Genomic DNA, 15,546 nt, shown 5'->3' on the forward strand with positions numbered 1-15,546 from the left:
GTCTATTTCCACCTCTGATAACTGGCACCGGTCAACACTAGAATGTTGCTATTCTATTTTGGTTTGTAGTGATAATCTTTTATAAACCTCGTGGGAATTAAGTTTCTGCTATTCTCCTCGGCAGCAACTGAGACCTGGGCAAATCGCGTACACACCTAAGATGAACTGTTTGAATCTGGTAAACATATGGCCTGGTTATTACCGCAGTTGCCATCCTGAAACAGGCAAATTAGATGAAAAACTTAGATTAAGTTTCAAGCAAACGTTATATGCCCTTTGGGACAAACACACCAGAGTTGTCAAGCATACGCACTTATGTATGTTTAACACTATGATACTTGGTCACTCGCTGTGCTTTCGTATCTTTAGTGATGGGCAGTTAGCATGTCATTTTGTTTATCCAAAGCTGACCTTTTTTGTACCAAAGAGGTCAGACTGTGTTCATGCTGACAGCTGTATCACTGTGTACCACAGGGAAATCAGACATTTGTGGCCAAACAACGATCTGCAGTGTCTAAACCTTGTGGCTGCATGAACACTGAAAGGGGGTGCGGAGTTTGCCCAGGAAACCTCCATGAATTTGGAGACGCGGAGACAAATATTCCATATAGTGTCAGACAAATCTTTTTGTACGTAGTTGTAGAAACATATCTAACTTCGATGTGAGAAAGACCTGTTGTAGTGGCCATTTCATAATGCCGCAATATCTGCATTCTATATAGCAAGCTGAAAATAATTATTTTGAAAGAAGTTAAGTTGGGCCTCTATTACATTTCTTCATATAACCGAGGCCTGTTGAGGTATATAAGCTACGGTGGGTCTACACAAACCGCGTAGTGGTTTTAATGTAGTCTGCAAGAAGCCATTTAGAAAACTTAAAGCAAGCAATGGTAAAAAAAAATAAAAAAAAAAAAAAAAAAAAAATATATATATATACCAGAAGGGGGAGTGTTGTATAGTAGTCGCGTAGCAAAGAATTCCTATGTGCATCCCTTCCCTGTATAAAATGCGACTATGTTGTCTAATGGTGATACGGCAAAACAAAGAATCTTCGAATTCTATAAAATAAACTTTCTGTTGGGAGCTGTGTAAAGGGACTCTGCCTACTAAAATCCATAGAAACTCGTGTGCTCGTATGCTTTCCTCTGATGCCACTTGGCGTTTCTAATTATAGCACGGAATGAAGTAATATCACAAAAGATATTCTTGAGAATGCGATAGGGTAAGTGTGTAAGGTGCATGGGGGCTGGATTGATGGACCACATTAGCATGCCCGTCCTATCAATGTGCTGCGCCGCTAACAACGTCAGTTTGCCAGACTCCCCGTGTGTCTACCAGCTCCACTGCCAAGCAAGCGCCGAGAGGATACCTGGGACGACAAGGGAGACTTCTGAGGCAAGATCCGGGCTAGCGAATTAAGGACGATTTACTGGTCCTCAGAGCCCGGAGCTCCCTCATTTGGGAAATGAAGCCGCAGCCGGAGCTCCGGGCAACCAGACAGCCCGAGACCTGCAAGTGCTGGCACTGAAAGCCTTTCAGTTCTGAATGGAAACTCTCAATTACAAGACATGGCTGTGTTTCCCATGCCTTAAATCCGATGTGGCAAGGAAGGCTCGTCAGCATGACAACATTGGGATATTTCTACCGGCACTGAGATGCTGCTGCTGAAGAGAAGTTGACCTGTTTTTTTCATTTTGGTTCACGTTTAAGCGAGCAGGTTTGTTGGCACTGAAAAGCGATGCTGCAAGGCAGGGCAGCCGCCTCTTCTCAGCCCTTTCTCCTTCAAGCTGAAGGTTACCAGCAGCCGCTCCAGCCGGCCCCGGCTTTGTGAACGCAGCGTGTGGAGCGCCCCGGCCCCGGGCTCCTCGCTGCGGCTCGCTCTACCCCGCCCGCCCTCGCTCTGCTGTCTCGGCGTAGCCTAGGTTTTGGTGGATGTGTCTGCATGAGTTCTGCACCGAATGGGCGCAAAACCCGCCCCCGCTCGGCCGGATCTCTCTTCCAGATCAGCGGCAAAGCCTTCCCCCGAGACACTGAGCGCCGGGGGAGCTCGGAGAGCGGCCACCGGACCCTGCGAGCCCTGGACGTCTGCAAGATGGTGGGTACCAAGCAAGCCTTGCGCCTGGCGTGCATGTCTAGAAATGCTGCTCTAGCGCCGCGGCCACTCCCCCCGCAGCTTTACTATTCCCCTCACGTGCGGATGCACTATTTTTAAATCTGCAGTCCCCCTCGCTTGGTTCTTAATGGCTGGGGAGAGGCGATGATAGGCAATTAAATCCGGCGTTCGCAAGAGGCTGCTGGCTGTCTCTCGAAGGTGGTGCCGTACGTGTTTGTGAGGAGGCGGGTAGCCAGACGCATACGTGTGGTAAATGAATGCTAACTAAACTGAAGTTGTAGTGCATCAAAAATACACTTATCATTGGAGCATGTGGGTGGGGAAACAGAACAGGGCGTTTATTCTGTATATTGAACTAATTGATACTGGGCGGCCTTTAGTTCGGCGGGCCATTCTTTGAAGAACTTCGTCTAAACTGCGTTTTTCACTTGTATTTGCTATCTGGGGTCATTGTGTAGAGGGGTCCCTGTACTTTAAGGCCTGAGTTCTTCCTCCGCCTGCTGTTCAGAGACGCGGGCGAGGGACAGCCCGAGCTTCGGCTGTATCTTCTTCTTCGCAGCAGTAGTAATACTCCTGCCCGTTCGTGTACAGGTAGCACAGCCACAGTCCGGAACGACGGCTGGCCAGTCTCTCGCGAGGGCTTCCCTGGAGTCGAACCGAGGATACCTTCCGTAGTATACCGCGTCTAATTAGGGTCAAAGGAGTGCTCCAGTAATGCAACGGATTGCACACAGTAGAATTGCGAAACACAACAGCTTCGCCTGGTACCCACACCAAGAACTTCTTTTTCTTGTTCCACTCTACTGCCTTCCAGTATATGACTCCTTCTCCCAGAGCTCCTCCCTCTGCCCTGTCTCCTAGGTTACAAGGCTCCTAAGTAATGAGCTGAGGTCCATAGATATTAACTGTTTGCCAGCCAGACATTTGTATCTAAGTGGTTTGCATAAAATACCAAGACTCCCATGTGTCATTAGCTTCCTAAACACTTGATGTGAGACAATGTGCCCACAGTTTAACATAACTGTTCGATTCACGACGGTGTGACTCCTACTCAGAGCCGGCCTTTAGCATGGGCAAGCTGGGCCCAGGCACAGGGTGCCAACATTCTGAGCAGTGCATTGAGCTGTGGGCATTAAGGCTATGCCAACAGCAGCGCCCTTCTCATCATGCTCCAGCCTTGTCCTTGTTGCTTCCTGTTCGTTTCTATCTGTTTTGCCAGTTTAAAGTGGTTTTAGTCCTTCATTAGCATACTGCAGGCACATTTTTTAATACCACTGTAGCCCCCCTTCCTTGCTCGCTCCTTTACCCTCTAACACACCTGCTGACACACATCAACAAAACCATCATCTGTTTGAGGCAGCTAAGCTATTGGTGATTTAGGTGAGCTGGGGAGATCCAAGGATGGTTGTGTTGAGCAACCTCACTGACCTGGTCAGTGAACTGCTCTGCCACTGCGTAGCTCCACCAGCAAGTGAAGCCTGTCTGTCTTGAACTCTGACCCCGGTCAGAAGTTTGAGGCCCTCCTCCACCCGCAGGCTCCTGCCTGCGCCTCATCCCTGGTGTCGAGTGGGAGAGCTCTGCTCTTCTGCTAGGCTGCCCTCTGCCTCTGCCTCTGCCTCTGCCTCTTTTCTCTTTTTTCCTTCCTCTCCCCTTGTTTTTTCTTTTAGTGTGCTGTTTTTTGTGCCTTTCGCTTTTCTGTGCTTTCCTCCACCTTCTTCATTTTTCTCGTTTTCCCTATCATTCCTCTCGTTCTCACTTCTTTCGCTCTCTACTCTCTCTAATTCTCCCCGCCGCTGCTGCCCCCGCGGCCCTACCCCCCTTTTCACTCTGTTTCCCGCCTCCCAGCTGTCCTCTCCTCCCCCTCCCTACTTAATGGCAGCCGCGCACAGCGGGTGCGCCCCTGGCCCGCCAAAGGCGTGCCTAAGGCAAGCCCGTCTGCGCCCATAAGCAATCCGACCGCGACTAGCGCCAGGACCCCAGGACCTGCCACCCACCACCTCTACAAGCCAGCAGCACTCATCGCACTCAATCCAGGATGCAACAACAACTGTAAGCAGGCATCACCAGCTGACACCCACGGACCCTTGAGCTGCCTCCACTGCCACCAAACCCACACCTCCACTAAGACCTTGGACCCAGCACAGCCCACCCGCACAACACACCAACACCAAAAACTCTGAAGTGCATTCTCCTCAATATCTGCTCCCTCCAGAAACATGCTACCGAAATCTGGGACCTCCTTGACAGCACCATCCCGGGTGTGGCTTTCCTCACTGATACCTGGACCAACACCACCTCAGGCCCGGACATCACCATCACCATCACCATCCCTCAAGGATACAAGATCACCCAGAAAGACCTCCCCGGCCGCCCTTAGGGGGTAAGGGGGATAGGGGAGGAATCGCCATCGTCCAAAGGTCCAACCTCTGTCTTAGCACACACTCCAAAGACTCCGAAAACTCCACAAGCCTGATTGAACACCTACACTTCAAACTACAGACCAGCCCAACATCCACCCTCAGGGGAACCCTCATCTACCGCCCACCGGGACCCCACACACCCTTCATCGACTCCCTCACCAACTCCCTCACCGCACAAGCCATCGCAGTCACCAACTAAACCCTGCTGGGAGACCTCAACTTCCACCTCGACAACCTTCAAGACCTCAACACTGCATCCGTCCTAGACAACCTCCACAACATAGGGCTTCAACAGATTGTGACGGAACCAACGCACTCAACAGGACATACCCTCGACCCTATCTTCACAACACTTTCAGTCACATCTCCAAAATCCCATGGACAGACCATCAATGCATCCATTTCATCTTCACCACACCCACCGTCATCAGATCCCAGCACCAACCACCACATAGAAGCTGGACAAAAATCACTGACAACCAGCTCACCATCGCCCTAGCACACTCTGCCCCCACCATCGCACACAACAACCCAAACACCACAGCAATCACCCTTCACAAATGGATCGCCAGCTGCACCAACACCATAGCCCCCCTCAAAAGGAATAACAGCCCCCATGCCAAGAAAGCCAGCTGGTTCACCCCAGAACTCAGAGAATCCAGATGCACCTGTCGTCACCTTGAGAAAATCTGGAGAAACACCAAATCCACAGAAGCCCAAAGCAACTTCAGAGCTGCCACCACCGCACACCACCAACTCATCAGGAGCACCAGAAAGAAAGCTGTACAAGAGAGAATCTCCATCACATGCACACAACAGCAAGGAACTCTTCAGCATCATCAAGGAGTTTGCCCAACCCAACAGCGAAACAACGGACATCTCTCCCTCTCAAGACCTCTGTGACATTCAACACCTACTTCCACCACAAAATCAAGACATCTACGACAGTTTCAGCAAGAACAGCCTACGCACGGAACCCCTTCCACCAAAACCCGACACCGACAAACCAACAATCACCAACTGGACCCCCCTCACCATAAAGACACATTGAAAACCATGAAGTCCATACACTCCGGAGCCCCCACGGACCCATGCCCCCACCACATCTTCAACAGAGCTGCGGACACCATCGCCCCCAAGCTCCGCCACACCATCAACCGCACCCTAACTGCCGCCTCCTTCCCTGATGACTAAAAAAACGCCGAGATCAACCCCCTGCTCAAGAAACTCTCGGCATACCCCACTGACCTCAGAAACTTCAGGCCCATCTCCCTACTCCCATTTCCTGCGAAAGTAATCGAAAAAGCCATCAACAGCCAACTCACCACTTTTATCGAAGACCACAACATCCTCGACATCTCCCAATCCGGATTCAGGAAAAGCCACAGCACTGAAACGGCCCTCCTGGCTGCAACAGATGACATCTGCTCCCTGCAGGACAAGGGAGAGACGGCAGCACTCATCCAGCTAGACCTCTTGGCCGCCTTTGACACAGTCTCCCACCACACCCTGATACGCAGACTTCACAAAGCCGGCATCGGAGACAAGACCCTTGCCTGGATCCAATCCTTCCTCTCCGGCAAAACTCAACGAGTGAGACTCGCCCCCTTTCTCGTGAGCCTCACACCTACCACCTCCGCTGTTCCCCAGGAATCCTCCCTCAACCCCACGCTGTTCAACCTCTACATGGCCCCGCTGGCCGCCATCGCCAGAAGCTACAGAATCAACATTGTCTCCTACACCGACGACACCCAACTCATCCTCTCCCCATCTAACAAACCCAACACAGCCAGACACAACTTCTGCGAAGGCATTGAGGCAGTCTCCAACTGGATGAGAAACAGCTGCCTTCAACTCAACGCAATCAAGACAGAAATACTCATCATGGGCCGTCAACCCAATGCATGGAACGACTCCTGGTGGCCAGCCACCTCGGAAACCTGCCCACCCCCACAAACCAAGCCCGCAACCTCAGAATCATCCTGGACTCCAAACTCAACATGAATCACCAAATCAACTCAGTCACCTCCACCTGCTTCCACACCCTACGCCTTCTATTCAAGACTTTCAAATGAATCTCCCTCAAACACAGAAGGACCGTCACACACGCCCTCATCACCAGCAGACTGGACTATGGCAATGCACTCTGTGCCGGAATCAACAAGAATCTCACCCGCAAACTCCAGAACATCCAGAACACCGCACCCAGACTGGTCCTCGACCTGCCTCGACAGTGCTACATCTCACAACACCTTCGCACACTACATTTGCTTCCCATAGAGAAAAGAATCACCTTCAAGATCCTCACCCACGCACACAAAGCCCTCCACAACACCGGACCATCCTACCTGAACAAGCAACTCAAATTCCACGCACCCCACAGGGCCCTACGCTCAGCCCAGCTCTCTCTCCCGAAGTACCCCACATCAGGAAAACCAGAACAGGGGGACGCTCCTTTTCCTACCTCGCTGCCGCCACCTGGAATACCCTTCCACTCCACACCAGACAAACCACCCCCTCCTTAACTTTATGAAGGAACTGAAGACTTGGCTTTTTTAAGACCCACCTCATCGGTGGACGCTACACATCCCCTTTCACCCAGCTCCTTGAGACCCTTGCGGGTGAGTAGCTGCCCTTTATAAACACTGATTGATTGATTGATTGATTGATGATTGTTGAGGGGCCAGTCAGCTGCTCATCCAGGTACTGACCAGTGAACACAAAGCGGACCCCCTGCTGCCTAATGCTACCATCAGCAAGGGCGCCAAATTTCTCTCCACCCACGCCCAGGGCGCTATCTTAGCAAAAGCCGTCTCTGCTCATGCTTTTTAGGGTCAAGTGTACACAAGTGCTCTGGCCCCTGTTGTAATCTCTCTGTGGGCTTTTAACCACACCCATCAGTTTGGTTGGTTTGTGGGATTGCCTTTTAAAATTAGCGTGATTTCATTAGTGAAAGTCATGCATACGGAATGCCTTTTCCGGTGTCTAGCCCTCCTATCCAGCACCTGTAAACTACTGAAAACATACGAGGCTCCGTGTTTTCCAAATGGCTTCTGCACTATTTCTTTTTATTTCCTACGCAGCGCGATCTCGCTGGGCAGTAGTCGAGAACTTTGCATGACATCGACCCCGTTACATGGATAATTGTTCTTTTGCTGGTTAGGTGGATAATTCCACTTTTGCCGGTTACATGGATAGTTGCACTTTTGCCGATATGTTTCACTGCGAGCGAACTTCTGTTTCCTTTTCTGTGTCTCCTTCATGCTCATGGCGACGGCTGGCTCGCATATATGAAACTGTTTTACTTTTCATTATCAGTTTATGTGGAAAGAAAAGTCTGGTTAGGAGTTTACAATGCTAACAGCTGTAACTCGAGCAAATGCAAGACCCATTGCATTGCAAATGCTTGTTTTCATGGTAGCCTGTATAATGAGAAGATACAACACATGTTCATGTTTAGAATTAACCATCATACTTTGGGTTCATAATACTCAAAACACTTACACGTTGCGTTTGTGACATGGGCCTCAGTGTTAATACATTAAAGTGTTATTGTATCTCATTGTCACTGTAGTCTGATGGCTGGTAAATTGTATATTTTCTTTCATATATACATTTTAAGACATTTGGTTCCAGTGTGTTGGTTAGAAAGTGTGGCCATTTAGTTATTCACACGAAGTAGCTTACCTGACAAAAATATACCAAGACCAAACGTACATGGTTGAAGGTAAAATGCTCAAGTGTGCAATAGATTTAAATCTGCTACGAAGCAGCTCAATACGATTCTATTAATATTATTTGACTTCTAAAGTTAGAGACGAACATCTGATATGATGCTATATGGAATGTAGTAAAAAGTGCACAGCCCTTTATCACTTGTACTGTGTGCAGGAAACACTCTTTATTATACTCTCCACCTTTATGTGCACTGAATCTTCACAGTGAGCCAACCAGTCACTCCTCAGATAGGTAATTACATACCGCCTGTCTGAGATGTTGATGGAGACCATGCTTCAAGTGTTTGTCATGTATGTGATGTATGTGTACCATACATCCTCTGGAGTCTAACTTACAAAATGTCAGATCTTGTTTGCAAAAAATCCTTCTTTAGTGCACACCGCATGTACAGGATCCCAATGAAGGTTGAACATCAGCTCTCTTTTCCAAGCATTCCCATAATGTATGTGCCATGTTAGCACCCCCCTTGGGTATTCTAACTATGAGCTTGTTACATTCCCGAATGAGGTTGACATTAGATATTTGAATTTGCTTTTTTTGGTATAAAAACAGCGTATCTGTTATAAAACGATGAAATAGTTCTTTTACTGTAGATTCCATTCTGAGTATAGAGGTTTGTCTATACTGGCAATTATTTTTGGTTTTGCTGAATTCATGCTCTTATGCACTGCTGCCTTTTTATGTCATTGTTTTTCACTATTTTAAAGAGAAGTACTGTTGCGAGGAAATCAACGGCCCCATACAAAGTAAAAAGAGGGTCTTGGCATCTCAGTATCACATCTTGGGGCTTGGAATTCGGGCCTCGTTTAGAAGTCTGGCCTTTGAACAAGGTTATGACTTCGGGCCTCGTTTAGAGTTGGGCAGTCATTCCCACTTGCAGACCTAAGACTCAACTGAAACCACAATGGTCCTAGACAGAAAAAAACATTAAATGTACCTCATGTTCTTGTTGTTAACTCCCATTATTTGGGGCATCAATTATGTGAGCTTGGACTCTGCTTTGGAAAGATAGGAGCTGCAGCGTTCACAGTACAAGAGCTTCAGTCCCCATTTTTCCCCATAGTCAGCTCTTGCACTGCATGTGCCAGTCATTTCTGGAAAAAATCGGCTTGAATGGCACAAATGACCCCATTGTTTCTATATGGATGTCAGCCCATACCAGCTGAGAGGATCTATACACACTAGTCAAGTTGCCGTAGCGAAGAAGTAAAAAAAATCACAAAAAGTTCCAGGTATGTAAGTTGCCTCTGAGAGGCCTGTGCTTTATGCAAAGTACTAATGTACTGGGCAGCTATATTCGGTCACATTCATTTTCATTTAGTTTAAAGATTTTTTCCCCTCACCAGTGGTCAAGGAGCCCCAGGCTTAGGGTGAACAGCTCAACAGGGTGAAATCCGCCTTGTGATAGCTTTTGTGAGGAGGTTTGTGGCGTTGGAAAAGCTCCCAGCTGGGCAGAGTGCTGGTTAAAAACATCTTGGATTTATTTAGAGTTTGGTGGACAGGGTACTCTATCAAATATGCAGTAGATGTCCTGTGTGCCATATTTAGAGTGCCATTGACTGTAATGCACTTGAAATGCATCTCACCGGACATCTGCCTCACTTTTGGCGGAGTAGCCTGTCTACCAAACTCTAAATAAGGGCCCATGTTCTTTTATTGGGCTAGTGCATACAGTTCTATGGTTATGGTGGGATGAATTTAGGGCATGTTGGCCGTGGAGACTGCTAACCACATTCCTGTTGTTAAGGTTTCATCAACTTTAGTTCCTGCGAATCAGACAGAACTCTTCTAGATAAATGCCCTGCTCGCTTGATGTACACAGGCAGTTACAGGACTTGGGTAGCCATAAATATGTGTTTTGGGACTCATTGTTCTCAATGACAACACCATCAAAGGATGGTGGTTTGGGCAGACGAGCAGAGCTGTTCTCTAGAGTTTCGTCGGGCAAGTAGTAAACTTTAGTGGGATTTTACAGTACCCAAATACATGTCTTGCTGCTGTGTAACTGGATAGAATTTTACAAGATGGATAGATTCTTTATTTGGGACTTTCTGGGCAGGTCCTGGTAAATCATATTTTGAAAGAACGTTAAGTAAGTGACTTTGATGAAAACTGTAGAATGTAAGGGGTTTTGTAGGACGGTAGAGAATCGTCCAGTAGCTTTTATTTTTTAGGAAAGTGAATGGACCAGCGTGCATTTTATAACACATCAGGGCAGGAACATTGGTGAAATCGAGTAAAAATTATATGTCTTTTACAATGCTTTTCAGTATTTTGCGCCCACCCCTACCCCCAGGAAAGGTATGGGTGTGGTAGCTGGTTCTCTTTTGGTTTGAACATTTTTTATTGTGGAACAGTACATTTCGCATCAAATAATGACATATACTTCCCCAGACAATAGTCTGACTGGATAGCATTAAGAGAAGGCGTTTTCACATCAGAAATCGAAGAGAAATTAGAAAAATCGGGGATTTCAGTTCTTTGTTGTTTCTCTCTGCGCAGTTCAAAGTTGGCCCACCTTGAGGATACACTTTTTAATGATCTCCATTTTAACCCATTCTTTGTTCCCGTGGTAATACATTCCATATTTTGTTCAACTACATGAGCTATGAAAGGCTTCATTCCTTACCCCAAAAGCTTGATGTAACAGTTTTTTTGCCATCAGACGTCTATTGCCTAGGAGACCGGGGATCTATATATCAAATTTTTCCCCACCCTAGAATCCCAAAACATTCCCAACAAATATGCAGTAGTTGCCTCTAATTTTTACATTCTGTGTTGTCCAAATGTATTTGATTTAACATACCCCTCATGCATTGCTTCCCGTTCTTTATTTGTGATTTTCGTCCTGTAGTTATATCCCTAACTTGTTCTTGGTCCAAGACCTGTGCAGTGATCGAGATTTGTGGGTCCCTCAATGGAAGTATGATGCAATTCATGAAAATACATACCCTGTTCTCTTCTCCCCAACTGAATGGCACGTGTAGCTTTATATCCATTATATTTATAGCTAGTATTTCAACTGCAAATGTAAATAGTAACAGGGTTAACGCGCATCCCTGTTTTGTCCCCCTCTGGGATCTTATTTATGCAGAAAGAGACTTTGACAGATAGGTATAATTTTCCAAGATCCGTTTGCAATTATACGTTTCATTTATTGGATTCATCATTTTCTTTTCATGTAGGGCCAGTCTATGTGATCAAGTCCGTTTTGGGTCCAAAGAGCAGCTAAGCTGACTCCCCCGTTCACTTTTTTTATATTTTAAATTTGCAGCCTGTCTTTTAGAGTTGTAGCACAAGCGCTCTGGCTTTTTAAGATGTGATAGTATATTGTCTAGTATTGAAGTCAATATTTCCATGAAAATCTTGGTATCCAAATTGTTCAGCATGATGGGTCTGTGGATGAGAAATGGTCTTCGTACGCACCATTTTGTGTATAATAGCTATTTATGCTTATGACATGGTACGAGGTATCTTCCCAGTAACTAATAAGGCATCACACAACTTTTCTCTATGCCCTAGGAATGTATTTTCCATGTGCTTTGGAATAGGTCTACCAGGCTGGTCCCGGGGCTTTGTTTATTGTCAGGGTCCTAATTTTCATAGATGTTTTATCTCTCATGATGCAGATTTCAGTGTCTTCCCTCAGATAACTAGGTATCACCAGTAGTCAAGTGTGATCCTTCTATTTAAATTGAAGTTCATTATCATTGTCATCCTTGTAAAGTGCCGGATTGAATTTGTGAAAGAGCATAGTTTTCGTTTCTTCTGTTTCTACCAAATAACCTATTGTGTCTGTAAGTGTAGCATGTGTGATTTCAGTTGTTTTACGCTTATCTTAGATGCCAAGGTCCCAGTGGTGTCCAAGCAATTTTCAGAGTGAGGGTGCAGCCATCAGAGTTACATCACTGTAGTCATAAGAAATGTGAAAAATCTGAGGGTTTCACAGACAGCAGGTATAGCAATGAGCCACGCCAATTCAGCTACGGAGTGGTAAAGGCGTGGTATGTAGCCTTGGCATATTTTGGAGCAGTGTTGCAAATGTATTACTAAAACATGGTGTGGTGGCACACTGTCATTTACAGACAGCACGCTGTCCATTGAAATGACTGCAGATTTTGTACTGGCATGCAGTTTTTCTGATACAACTATATAGCACTCAAATAATAATATGTGGAAATCGGATTTCTCCAAATATTTATCATTTTCACATCACCAAGTAATGTTTCTTAATTTGTTTTGATCCTTTTAAAACTTTTTTTGTCTCACACTTCAGAATTACAAAAAATTTGCATCATTTGCGCTTTCCTATATACGGATATATTTTGAAATGCTTGTCAAGTTCTTTTACAGGTGTTCACATTTTGCTGTGTGCTACAAAAAAAAAACATACTCCAACATTTTCTTTCACACTTCCTAATTCACAGCAAGATTGTCAGTTCAGTGAGCGAAAGAAAAGTGAACACCAGTCCCCATATTAAAAGAAGCCCCAATTTAACAGAAGATATAGTTAGACATTTGACCTTTGTCTGTGAACACTGCAAATGTGGCAGGATAAAAACAAAACGTAAAGAGATCTTTATTGCTCATTCATCTTTGAAACGTCAGCATGGGTACTGGGGAAGGGGAGGTGCTGCACTCTACTGCAAGGTTCTATCCAACAGGATATAAAAAGGAGACACACAAAATGTACTTCTACCCCCTTGAACATATAGAAATGCGATGTGGAAATTGTTTCTTTTTCCTTTCTAATCCCTTATGCTCTTGCTGTAGCCTATAGACTAAAATAGCATAGCATTTTCATTTTATAACCTGTTGCTGTTCCCTTACCCTTTTACCTCTGCTTTTAAACACCCCACACCTCTGTATCATTTATCTTAAAATATTGTTTAATTGTCTACCTACTTTCATCCATTTCAATGTGGCCTTTACTAATGACAGCTTTATATCTCAATTTTTCCATTACATTCTTCCTTTTATGTGAATTGAATTCTGCTGTTACCTGGGCATGTTCTCAGGTTTGTTCAGCTGCCAAGTTCTAAAACATTTATACCTCTGGTTGCTTCTGTGGGAATAAAGTTGAGATCTGTCCTTGTGTATGTGCTAGTATAAGGATTATACCACATTACAGGCTATTCAGCAGATTCGAGGCACCTGTTCTCTTTGTATGGGCATTCAACTTCTCATATTAAGTGTAGCTATGTGCACTATTGTACTCTCAGATCCAGTTAAACATACTTGCCTCCATCGCATTTGTGTTCATCCCTTCAAAACTTCAGCCTATTGAGTTAACTCCCTCCCCCAAGAACATTGAATCCCCCCTTTGAATTTAGAAATCATAATTAATTAAGTACTTCTGAAGTAAAACATTCCAAGGAATACCTCAAAACACTGGTGTAAATCCTCATAATCGGCTGTCTGCTCGTCCTTTCTCCCTAGCATCCCCAGCAAGTTAATAAACCTCATCTACATAACCGAAGTCTTAGACCCTTTATTGTAGGCAAAATGCACCTCTTGCCTCTTCCAGTCTTTTACTAACTAAATCAGACATCATATTGTCCGCTGCTCCTCCTATGTCTTTCCATTATATTTTTGTGTGTTGCTTTCTTTGCATACTCCTTGGGCACTATTGCTTTCAAGGCCAGTTCACCTCTGGAAAGACTTGGCCGAATTTAACACCTTTTTCGAAATTCAAGCCAAAGTGAAAAATACAACCATATCTGATCTTGGCCTCTTTGATCTTTACACTTCCCTTCTGTTTAGTGTGATTATTTATATGTTTTGTAGACCTTGAAACTCGAAGTTCTTCTGATCGCTGAATGTTGTGTCTAGTCTTTATTTTAGTGGGAAGGAGGGCATCTTCAGTATGTCTCTCAGGATTGTTTTTATTTATTCTCAGTAAGTGGATTTTTGTCATCTTAATTTGTTTCCAACCATCTTTGTTGGCCTTTTAACATTCATACAAGTAGCATACACAGCAAAACCCTTGGATAACCAGATCACTAGATAGGGCTTTGCTGAGGGAGTAACATCAATTTTAAACTCAATGAAGGGTCCATCCCAATGGTGGGCCCCAATTGCTATGCAAGCTGCCCTGTAACATATTTATGAAATCGAATGGAACTGTTGTATAATGTTTATGTTTGGGGATATGAACCTAAAGATAGGGAACAATAACCAGAATATAGTCAACCAAGGGTCTACGAGCAAACGGAGAGGATTGGTCAGAGAGATGTGAGCTGCATGTGATGCATCATGGTGAGTAAGATAGTTTAAGAATGTGTTATTGAGAGGAAGCTTTTTCTGTGGAAGGTGGGGAAGAAAGGAATGGCTCAATTTAGAGTTTATATCTAGGCTTGGACCTGATTGAATCAGCCAACCCCAGTGGCTTTTGGCTGTAAAGTGTCATGTTTGGGCCACCTTTAAGAGTCAGTAGAAGGGCATCCCACCTGGCAATTGGGAATTCCACAAGTCTCTGGATTCTTCTCTATGTAAGGCCCAGCTTTTTGTTTCAGCCCATTTTATGGTGGCTTTGCACCAACTCTAGAGGGAGGGTCCTGCAGGGAAGGGTTGTGCACAGCCTTCCATTACTTTGCAATCACCTTCTTAGCCATCAATAAGCCAAGGTATAGGAACAGATGGCAAACATCTATCTTCATTTGTCCAAGGACCTTAAGGGTGGAGTGCAATCTGCTGACTTTGCTGTCCCTAGCTGCACTTCAAACTACACCCAAAATGAGCATAACAACATCATGCACATGTCGGATCTAACCTACAAGTTAAAGCCCCTGTAGGAGGCTGGTCGGTTTTGTAGTGGGTACCTTGGGTACTTACACCTTATACCAGGTCCAGTTATCCCTTATTAGTGAAATGTAGTAGTGTTCTAGCATCTTAGGCTGATAGAGGTAGCTATAGCAGAGCAGCTTAGGCTGAACTAGGAGACATGCAAAGCTCATGCAATACCACTTATAGTTACACAGTACTTATACAAAAGTAAATTCAATACTCAGTGTTACCAAAAATATCTTAGAGACAATACTCCTTCTGGACGTAAGTATTATACACAATATATACACTAGACACCAATATTAGACAAGTAAATAGTCATAGAACAATGCAAACAGTAGGAAATCCTATAGAATACAATGGGAGGAAATAGGTCTAGGGGCAACACAAACCATATACTGTGAATCACAAATTCCACCCTAGACAAGTGTAGTGTGTGCAGAATCGCTGGGAGAGTAAGAATACAGTAAAGGTAAGTAAATTACCCCA

The 15,546-nt window shown here is 45.3% G+C and overlaps 1 protein-coding gene across 3 annotated transcripts in view; it reads left to right on the plus strand.

Annotated features, from left to right (window-relative positions):
* Positions 1–955: 955 nt before the first annotated feature.
* The window catches only part of RGS7BP (regulator of G protein signaling 7 binding protein), a 657,220-nt gene continuing 642,629 nt past the window's right edge, over positions 956–15,546 (plus strand). The window contains exon 1 of one of the 3 annotated variants that reach the window (XM_069222702.1): positions 956–2,095. In XM_069222702.1, coding sequence (XP_069078803.1) covers positions 1,943–2,095 — 153 coding nt within the window. In that variant the 5' untranslated portion in view covers positions 956–1,942. Of the gene's footprint in view, positions 2,096–2,232; positions 2,363–15,546 lie in introns of those variants that run through there. The other 2 variants (XM_069222694.1, XM_069222711.1) reach the window with 2 other exon arrangements.

Source organism: Pleurodeles waltl, chromosome 1_1 (genome assembly GCF_031143425.1).
Source record: "Pleurodeles waltl isolate 20211129_DDA chromosome 1_1, aPleWal1.hap1.20221129, whole genome shotgun sequence".
Taxonomy (NCBI): Eukaryota; Metazoa; Chordata; class Amphibia; order Caudata; family Salamandridae; genus Pleurodeles; species Pleurodeles waltl.